Source organism: Alligator mississippiensis, chromosome 15 (genome assembly GCF_030867095.1).
Source record: "Alligator mississippiensis isolate rAllMis1 chromosome 15, rAllMis1, whole genome shotgun sequence".
NCBI lineage: Eukaryota > Metazoa > Chordata > Crocodylia > Alligatoridae > Alligator > Alligator mississippiensis.
In genome coordinates this window covers 15298546-15308785 of record NC_081838.1, presented here as the reverse complement: position 1 = coordinate 15308785, position 10240 = coordinate 15298546, and the positions used below count along the sequence as shown (strand labels likewise).

Here is a 10240-nt window from a genome sequence, read left to right as displayed (position 1 = left end):
CCTGAGCTAAATATGCAGGTGTATCCAGCAGCGGGAGGAAGGATTATTATCTGAGTTGTACACAAGACAGGCTGATGCGGGGGGCTTCCAAATCCATCAATAAATTAGGATCCATTCAGTACTGAGCTCTTCTAAGAAGCCGCTCCCATGCGATTTCCCAGGATAATCTGAGGCAGGGGCAGGAAGTGAATGAGAGCTTCCAGTCTCATGCTTTAACCACCCAACCTGCCATTGTCTCCAAGTCACTGTGCCGAACTGTGATGTCTAATATGTTCTTTAACTGTTTTCTCTATTTCCTTGCCTATTTTCCATACCACAGCTGCCTAGAATTGCCCTGATAAAACATACAGGAATGCGTATACATACCCATCCATCAGATGTAGGATAATGGTGTCAAGTGTGTTCAATCGTATCAGCCTGACTTAACGGACTAGGTGATCTATTTCGGACACCCCCTCGTGTGTCAAAATGGAAATCCACGCCCTCTTTTTTAGTTCCTCTTACACACACACACAAATTTACATTAATATATTATTTATATATATTTCTGTTTCAACTCCACTGAAGTCAGAGGAATGATACCAGGGATGAATTTGGATTGCAAAACCTCAGACTTGAAGGGCATCTGCAAGCTGCTGCCAGTGTGTTATGCCATTTAGAGCTAAGAAATTGTCTGATCATCGGAACCAGTATGCAAAGCACTTGTTGAGGTATGACATGGCCAGGAAATGTTATTTTGCAATCAAGAATGGCCATGTGTGCTGTGGGCGTCTCGGGTGCTCCAGGCAGGCTAACGAACTGTATAAAAGTGCTCAACCCCAGCACTGCTCCATGCACTTCTCTGGACTTCTCCTCCTCGCTGAACCGAGTAAGTCTCACTTCTCTCTGGTTTCTAAATATCTGCTAAAATCTCTCTTTCGCATTGAGTTAAAACTCTCAAATACTTTGTAAGTCCTTCTACTGCTACCAGGAAGCCAGGGTTTGGTTGTGAGCATTGGTGAAGACAGGTTTTAGGAGAGTGGATCTCAACCTTTTTAGACACAGGCACCCCTCATTACACTAGAGACACCCCTCATTAGGCACAGACACTCGTCGGTAGACTGAAGACACCCTGCAGTTCAAAAATCATACCATATGTGCTTCAGATGCACTTTTCTGCTGTCTCTTTGATCCTTATATTAATACCACTTGACCTTGGCTGTTTCAGGTGTAGCTCCATTGCAGAAAGATGTCTTTCAACCGCCAGCTGCTCAGCTCCCGCTGCTTCAACCCCTGTGAGGTGACCTGCCCTCAGCCATACGCCAATGCCTGGAACGAGCCCTGCGTCACGTCCTGCGGTGACTCCAGAGCCGTGGTCTACCCACCCCCAGTGGTCGTCACCTTCCCAGGACCCATCCTCAGCTCCTGCCCCCAGGAGAGCTACGTGGGCACCTCGGAGCCGCTCCAGATCGGCAGCTCCTTTGTCTCCAGGGGCTCTGTTGGGTCCGGGAGCTCCTTAGGATGCCTGTCCCCTTACTATTCCCAGCGGTACAATAAGTACCGCTATGACAACTGCGGGTCCTGTTAAACCCAGCAGGAAAACGCATGGCACAGGTGACAGGATGTGAGTGGAAACCCACAGCACAGGGAATTACGTGGAGTGGAAACCAAGACCACCATGAATGCATCGATGGGCATGGCTTTTGGAAGATCTCGGCACCAATGTTCCCGCTGAAATCAGGGAGCTCTGAGCTCTCTGCACCTCTGAGAGCTTTGGGGCAGGTGTTGGCTAAAGCCCTTCCCAATACCTTCCCTGCTTGATTATGTCCTGTTAATGTAACTTCTTATTCTCATTAAAAACTGTGCTGCATGGCATTCTCAGTCTCCTGGCCTCTTTCCTTTGGTGCTTGTAATACAAATCTCTGGGTATATAGTCACCTTGGCAAAGGCTGCGTACAAGTTCAGTACACCACAAAAGGTCTTGCAGTGACAGGAGTGTCTGAGCCCTTACGTATCAGCCTGAAGTCCTGGCACAACACTGTATTTTACGTACATGACCCATATTGCAGTGATGATACTCTTGTGTGGGAATGTACAGCATTCATGAAGGCAGATGTGGCAGGTGGTTACCCTGGGATTCACTGTCACGATACTGCGCTAGCAATATGAAGAAGCAGGGGTAAAGACTTCTGGCTGTCCTACAAGCCTGGCAGGACCCCAGGACCCACCCTCGCTCCACTTCTGGCCTGACATTTGTACTGCCATATCCCCTCATTTGTACATTTGCTACGTGTCCGCTGTAGCAAGTTCCCAGAGCTGTTCTGTCCTAGTGCATTTCCCAGGGGTTTGTTGCTGAGAGCGGGCAGGGGTCAGGTTGTGGCTAGTGTGTTGTGGCAGAAAACAACTCTGGTCTCAATTTCTGGGGTTGTAGCAGTCTATGCAGCACCACCCACAGTGCCCTGGGGGGCATCAGTATCATCCAAGTGGTGGACAAAAAGCTGAAGGAAGCACAGCTTGTTGCTTAAGACCATCGATCTCACCCTTGGCCATGTAAGGAGTGGGGTAGATGGTGCAGAGAAGAGAAGTTCTTGTAGCAGCTGGAGGCTGGATAAGAGAGGAGAAGAAATGGGATCCCCAGAGTCCCCCTCTCCACATTGCAGGCATTGGGCCTTGCTTTCAGATGTGCCATTTAATGTACAGGGCAGCTATAGGTTACTACACACTGGGGGCATGTTTCTGAGATGGTGGTAAACCTCTATGCTAGGACCAGGATGAAAATGAGGGCAAGGTCAAATGAGGATGAAGGAAAAGGTTCAGCTACTTTGCTAATGGGAGCTGCTGAGCAGACCAGCGATCTCAGTGGGAAAATTGGGTATCAGTACAAAAGGGAATTTGGGTTTTGGCCCTTCTGTCTCTGCTTCAGTGTCCTCCTGGTCTCATTTCTGCATTCAGCCCAAATCCCTCTTTGAACTCTTCATCTTCTTTATTCAGACCCCACCTGCTCTCCCTGTTTCTTTGGGTGCTGCCCATGGCATTTGCTAGATATTGCTACAGACAGACAGAGATGGCGGTAGAACACAAGCTTTCCTGGGCTGAAGCTGCCATCACCAGATGCTACAAAAGGACCTGAGATGAAGCCGGCACTGGGAAGAGGCAGGCAGGCTCCTGGCCCGCCAGAGGTGGTTGCACCAAGGTCCAGCCACTTTCTTCTGCTCTGAACCCCAGAAGGCAGGCAGTGACCTGGGGGCAGGCGTTCCCCCAATACCTTTGTTGGGCTTGCACTCAGCCAAAGAAGAGCCGTGAGCAGAAGCTGGCGCTCTGCAGCAGGTTGGGCTTCTCCCTACCACTCCACACAAGGCTCCAGGCATAGGGGACCAGTTGCTCCTGGGTCACCACTGCCATAGCCCTCCCAGTCCTGCTGCTCTTCCCAGGCCTTTATGTTTCAGCCCAGGGGATGGTGGTGGGACCCGGAGAGGTGGGTGTACACATTGCCCACTCCCAAGGCCACCTTCACCATGCTCTGTAGCATGACTGCACTTGTGTGAACTCCTGGGACCTTACTAGAGTGGACACTTAGTGAATGGACAAGAGAGGGGACACAGCAGGAAGTGTCAGGGCAGAAGTGGAGTGAGGGTAGGTCCTGGGGTCCTGCTAGTCTTGTAGGACTGCATAAGGACTTTAGCCCCTGCTTCTTCTCATTTCAGTTCAAAGTGATGACAGTGAATCCCAAGCTAAGCCCCCTCCCCCTCCCGCCCCACCTGATCTGCCTTCATGAATGCTGCAATGTCCCATGCAAAAGTATCATCACTGCAATATGGGTTACATAAGTAAAATGCAGTTTTATGCCAAGGATCTCAGGCTGCTACTGACTATGTAAGTGCTTAGACTCTCCTCTCATTGCAAGACCTAGTGTTGTGCACAGACCATATACCCAGCCTCCACCAGGGCAATCATTTCACCTGAACACGTAAGGGCTCAGACTCCCCTCTCATTGCAAGACCTTGTGTGGTTCACAGAACTTGTACTCAGCCTTTCCCAAAGTGATCATTTCCCCAGAGAGTAGTATTTCAAGCACCAAAGGGAAGAGAAGGCCAGGACAGTGAGAATGTCATGCAGCACAATCTTCAATGGGAATAAGAAGTGGCATTTACAGAACATAATCATGCATGGACAGGGCATCATGTTTTGGGAAGGGCTTTAGCCAACAATTCCCCAAAACTCTGTGAGCTGCAGAGAGCTCAGAGCTCCCTGATGGCAGCTGGACCGTTGGTGCTGAGAACTTCTGAAAGCCAACACCTCGATGCATTCATGGTGGTCTTGGTTTCCACTTCTGGCATGTTCCCTGTGCAGTGGATTTTCCTGTGGGGTTTAAAAGGACCCACAGTTGCCATAGCAGTATGCATCATGTAGACTAGGCCATACACTTCTATTCCTCCTTCATATGCTGAAGCTGCTAAAAGCACTAATAAAATGAATCTTGATTGCTGCCCATTCAAAACCAAAAAGCATGATTCCAGGAAGCAATTTAGGCCATCAAGTTTTTAAAATCAAAGAAAGCCTGGAGGTTGTAATGAGCTTGTCATGTTATTAAAAGGATGATAACTTAATGCTTATAAGGATTAGCTGGTAAAGCAATTACATTGCAACACCTGGCTGAATTACACATGCAGCACGTTTGGTTTAGAAATGCCTTTAGGCCTTTAGGCTCAAATGGTGTCTCAATAGCCTTGTGGTTGCCTCAAAGAATATTTGAAAGTGTTAGCCACTCAGCTCTTTTTTAAGTGCTTCTGTTCTCCTCTGTGGGGTGGGTGCGCTTGATTTAACATCACCCTTGTTGAGGTGTCACATTTTATCTTAAACGTGCATCTGGTATCAATGCTCATTTGGGAAAAGATGGGATTTTTCATAAGAGTCTTTTCCAGATCATATCCTGCCCTTAGGGGTTTGGTTGGAAGATATCTAAAGATTGCTATTCCAGGAAACTTTGCATGCTACTTTTACAAATCAAAGCACCAACTCAGTTATATGCTTGGATTAAATCTTTGCTAGGAAACTGGCATTAGCACATTTTCATCAGATAAAATCTAGGGTCCTACAGAACAGACAGGTGAGGAGACAATGTCAGACTGTACAATGCAGGAGAAGGAACTGCCTAATGGATGGGCTTTTGGAGAGAATAGTTGACCTTGTAATTAAATCATGGTTTGTGATCAGTAAAGCAGCTCCAGTTTAGACCATACATGCAGGTTCTTAGGCTTAGCCCCATTCAAGCAATGCTTCTCGTGACAGAAAAAAAGGCAGAGCAATGAAGCTTTGCAGGAAGAATGAGATCAGCATCAAGAATGCATGAGCCAGGTCCTGGGTAATTTGGATGCGCAGGTCAGGACAGGTGGAGATGGACCACACCTGATAAGCTATATCTGCTGCATTCATTTCATCAGAGCCACTGTGTCAGGGTGAACTTGATCCTGTCATCCCACTCCACTGTGAACACTCATAGACATGAAAGGGTTATAGCACAAGTTAATCATATTTATTTATGTGATTTAGATGCCAACTTTACCAACAGAAACTCAGGGCATTTACAATAAAAGTAGAGAATAACTTACAAAGCAGGGGAGTGACAACAGCCAAATGAGAAAGAAGAGAGCAAAACAACTTAAAAGGGGACCTAGAATATTGACCTAAGTGACCCAGAAAATAATATCTCAGTGTGTTGGCTAAATTACTACCAAAATAGCTTGTTACAGAACATGGGAGGCAAAGGGACCCTTTCTCATACACCAGAGCCTCCTGTGGAGAGGTGGAGTATAGGGGTCTTTCCATTGACTCCTCTTCTAACCTCTAGTTTCCACATGCACTTGCCAGGGACTTGCCAGATGGGAGAGGAGGCAGGAAGTAGCAGGTGAGTGAACGTGAGAGAGGTTTGCTGGAAGCCCCATTATAGAATCATCGAACATGAGGATTGAAGGGACCTCAGGAGGTCACATGTAGTCCAACACCTGGCTCAAAGCAGGACCACCCCAATTACATCATCCCAGCCAACAAGGTGACTGGTGCTGCCTTGGTCGGGGGGGCATGTCCCCCCCCCCCCAACGACCAAACCCAGAGTGGGGGGGTCCCCAGTGGGCGATCTTGTGATCTGGGGAGGGGGATCCCCCATGGGTGATCATGCAGTCTGGGGGGGCGATCCTACCAACCAGGGGGTAACCGCTGCGGGAGATCCTGTGGACAAGGGGGGAAGTCCCCTGGGTGATCCCATGACAGCTGATCACTCTGGGTGACCTCTGTGCTTGCTGCAGCCACTGGGGAATGGCTGCGGTTGCTTCTGGGAGCAAGTGCCAGCCGATCGCTGTAGTCACTCCCAGAAGTGGATGCAGCCAGTCCCAACAGTGGCTGCAACAACCTCAGCAATCGGCCAGCACTTCCAGGGGGGTCACTGCAATTCCTGCCTGCCCCCCTGCCCATCACCTAAGCGGTGAAATTGGCTGTCAGGGGGTGCACTGGGGCTCTCAGGGGGTACATGTGCCCCTTCCCCATGCTCCCTCTATGCAACGTCACTGCCAGCAAGGCTTTTTCTAGCTGGGTCTTAAACACCTCCAAGAACGGAGCCTCCACCACCTCTCTAGGTAACCTATTCCAGTGCTTCACCACCCTCCTAGTGAGAAAAGCTTGCTAATATCTAACTTAATCCTTCCTTGCTACAACTTGAGCCCTTTGCTCCTTTCTCTGTCATCTGCCACCGCTGAGAACGGTCCAGCTCCATCCTCTTTGCAACCCCCCTGCAGGGAGCTGAAAGCTGCTGTTAAATCCTTTCTTGGTCTTCTCTTCTCCAGACTAAGTCAGCCCGGTTCCCCCAGTCTCTCATCACAAGTCATGTGCCACAGCTCCTGAGCCATTTTCGTTGCCCTCCACTGGACTCCTTCCAACTCCTTTCTGTAGTGGGGTGGTCCATAACTGGACACAGGACTCCAGATGTAGCCTCCTCAGTGCTGAATAGAAGGGAATAATCACTTCCCTCCAACTACTGGGAAAGCTCCTACCAATGCAGCTCATGATGGTGTTAGCCTTCTTGGCAACAAGGGCACACTGCTGGCTCCCATCCATCTTTTCGTCCCCTGTCACCCCCAGGTCCTTTTCTGCAGAGCTGCTCCCCAGCCAGTCAGCCCCCGGCCTGTACCGGTGCTTGGGATTGTTCTGTCCTAAGTGCAGGACTTGGCACGTGTCCTTGTTGAGCCTCATGAGATTTGTTTTGGTCCAAACCCTCAATTTGTCTTTCATTTGCATGCTCTCAAGCGTGACTGTACTTGTGCTATTAGGAGCCAAGAGATTCACCACTCTGGTCATTTTGGCTGCACTGTACCACCAGAGCACAAAACCTTCACCCAGCCCCTTTCCACAGCCAATCCCCATGCAGGGTCCCACAACTGTAGGTTTACCAGGACCTCTCTGGAGCCCCTGTACAGAGGTCAGCCTGCAGTGGGGTGGGTGACCTGGGGTGGGGAGGGGGATTTCAAGGCTATGTGTGGAGATGAGGTGCTGGGGGCTTAAGCAGGGGCTGGAAGAACAGGGGGCAGTTTCCCTCCAGACCTTTCTTCTCCACCCTGCTAGTGCAATGTCAGCCAGCAGAGGTGACAGTGACAATGGGGCTGACAATCCCTGTGCAAGGAATCACTCTCAGAGAGTGAGACAGGTATGAAAATCACCGCTGTAGTGGGAACCTGCATGCTGCTGTGGGCCAAATAAGGGGCCGGATTCATGTTTTTAATGGGCCTGAGTAGGGCATTAGTTGTATATCATTAAGCCCCCTCTCACAAGGGGATAATTTAACTATGAGCGATATTGAATTTATAAGTGGAGGAGAAAGTCAAACCAGAAGTCTGGATTAGGATGCAGCACAATTTTTATTGGGAACAAGAAATGGAGCTGAGAGCACATAATCATACAGAGAATAAAGACTTTGCTTCCAAAGTTTGGAGAAGGGCCAAAATCGCCTGCCCACACCAAATGGGCAGTATTTCCCCACGAGGTTCTCCTTTAGTTGCCGCTGCGGATACTGATGAGCAAGTCCTTTTTTCAGCCAATCATGAGATGCTTTCAGTTTCTTCCAGATGCTATCAAATCAGAGAGACAACAGTCTACAGAGGGGGACAAAGCAACACTCCCAATACATTTCTGGTGCGGTAGTTTTTAATAACCAGATACCACAGGCAGTTGTTCCTGGAAAGGCTGCACATGGGGCAGGATGAGTGGATATTGTGCTAAATCTAATGGAGAAATGGAACCAATTCTGGGCCTGTTAGTTCAGATGAGCTGAGCACCTCCATGTCTCCCAGGTTTCTGTAGGACCCAGGGTACCCGGCCTTCCTGAAAAACCATGCCCTGTATTTATGACTATATTGCTTTCCACTCCTCCGTTGTTCCCTGTGCTGTGGGTTTTCCTGCTGGGTTTAACAAGACCCGCAGCTGCCATAGCGGTACTTATTGTACCGCTGGGAATAATAAGGGGACAGGCATCCTAAGGAGCTCCCGGACCCAACAGAGCCCCTGGAGACAAAGGAGCTGCCGATCTGGAGCGGCTCCGAGGTGCCCACGTAGCTCTCCTGGGGGCAGGAGCTGAGGATGGGTCCTGGGAAGGTGACGACCACTGGGGGTGGGTAGACCACGGCTCTGGAGTCGCCGCAGGACGTGACGCAGGGCTCGTTCCAGGCATTGGCGTATGGCTGAGGGCAGGTCACCTCACAGGGGTTGAAGCAGCGGGAGCTGAGCAGCTGGCGGTTGAAGGACATCTTTCTCCAATTCAGCTACACCTGGAAAAGACAGGATAAATGCAATACTCAAGAGAGAGTGCAGTAGGAGCCTGCAAGGGTCCTGCATGGAAATCTAGATGGACTGGAAGAGAGAGAGTTTGGCATTGCAGGCATTTCTTTTGAACCTCACCTCACTCTTTCTTTGATCGTTTAAAAAATGGGTATCAAGGCCACCTAATACTGATGAACCTGCTTCCACTCTGCTGCCCCATATAGCCCAATCTCCTGAGAACAAGTGCCGGTGCATGTGCTGCGACTGAGTGCAGATACTAAGACACAGACAGGCAGCAACTAGTTCAGGATCACTTGGGGACTACAGCAAAGAGCAAGGACCAGAAGTTTCAGTGTTGCTGGCCTGCAGCGCGGAGAATGGGCATCCCATGGACTCATCTTTAATAAGCCTAAAACAATAGTTAGTTTCCTGCAGCTGATCTCTATATGTGAAATAATTGAAGCCCTCCCCATTTGGTGGAGATGAAGACACTCTCCTCAAGTCAGCGCTTAAATGAGCCATATAAAACTATAGCTTTCCTTTATGATATCCCTTTATATTTGAGATAATGTTGGATTTCTTAGTAGAAGTGTTTGGTACATATTTGGAAGCTTTCCCTATTCTGCATTATCTATATCCATCTCATTTTAATAGGAACTTAACCCTTAAGTTCTAAAACCCGCACCCGTCAATGCCTGGGGGTGGAAATGGCTAAAATGATCTCCTGTGAAAACAACAGAAAAGCTCCCAGAGTATCAATGCAAGGCTCCGTTTTGAAGTTCCTACAGCAAAGTCTTACAAAGTTGAAAAATATAGAGTGAAAACAGACTTACTTGGTTCACCCAGGAGGAGAAATGCAGGAGAGTGATTAGAAGAGCTCTGAGCTGCAAGTACTTTTATATGTTGCCTTGGACTGCCTGGAGCCACTGAGACATCCTTTATGTGCATGGGCCTTACATCACACGAGAAAAATACCTTGCATGTGTCACTCCCTGACCTCAGGCGAGCTTTGCATGCTGTTTTCATTATTGAGTAATTTGCAGACACAAAAGACATGACATGAATGTGACAAAGACTGTAGGAGGCTTTCAACCGAAACCTGTTCTAGCCAAAGCGATCTCCAATATCATTCCCCTGTCTTCAGCCATGGTACAGTAGCAAAGAGTCGAATACTTGGTGAGTTCTTTTAAAAACTAATTCAATGCAGAAAAGTCATATCATTAGAAAGAAATCTAGGACTCTCATCCTCAAAGACTTGTGTCCCTTTGTTTCACGCAGCTGTGTTGCACATTGGGGTTACATGAAGTTCCTCACTTCACGTAAACTCAGTGCCACTATAAACCTTTGCTATATGAAACCTCAGGTTTGTGCGGGTAAGAACAAACTTGCTGCCAAATCTTTCAAGAAGGAAGAGTTAGGGTCCCTATTCCTACTTCATTGCTTTCCCAAGTGCATAGTG

General features: G+C 48.7%; 1 protein-coding gene and 1 long non-coding RNA gene across 2 annotated transcripts; one reads left to right on the top strand and one right to left on the bottom strand.

The window, feature by feature from the left end:
- The first annotated feature begins 1213 nt into the window (after positions 1–1213).
- On the top strand, positions 1214–1601 carry LOC132245773 (feather keratin 4-like). The gene has a single exon (XM_059718641.1). The coding sequence runs from the start codon at positions 1229–1231 to the stop codon at positions 1565–1567; it is 339 nt and encodes a 112-aa protein (XP_059574624.1). The 5' UTR covers positions 1214–1228; the 3' UTR covers positions 1568–1601.
- Positions 1602–7864: 6263 nt separating this feature from the next.
- Positions 7865–9680, bottom strand: LOC132245534 (uncharacterized). Its single transcript, XR_009457271.1, has 2 exons — positions 9615–9680; positions 7865–8789 (listed from the first exon to the last, which is right to left on the bottom strand). It is a non-coding gene; the product is annotated as an uncharacterized LOC132245534 (long non-coding RNA).
- Between the last annotated feature and the right edge of the window lie 560 nt (positions 9681–10240).

Coding starts and splice junctions, on each gene's coding strand:
- LOC132245773 (XM_059718641.1), top strand. CDS start 1,229: ATGTCTTTCAACCGCCAGCTGCTCAGCTCCCGCTGCTTCAACCCCTGT.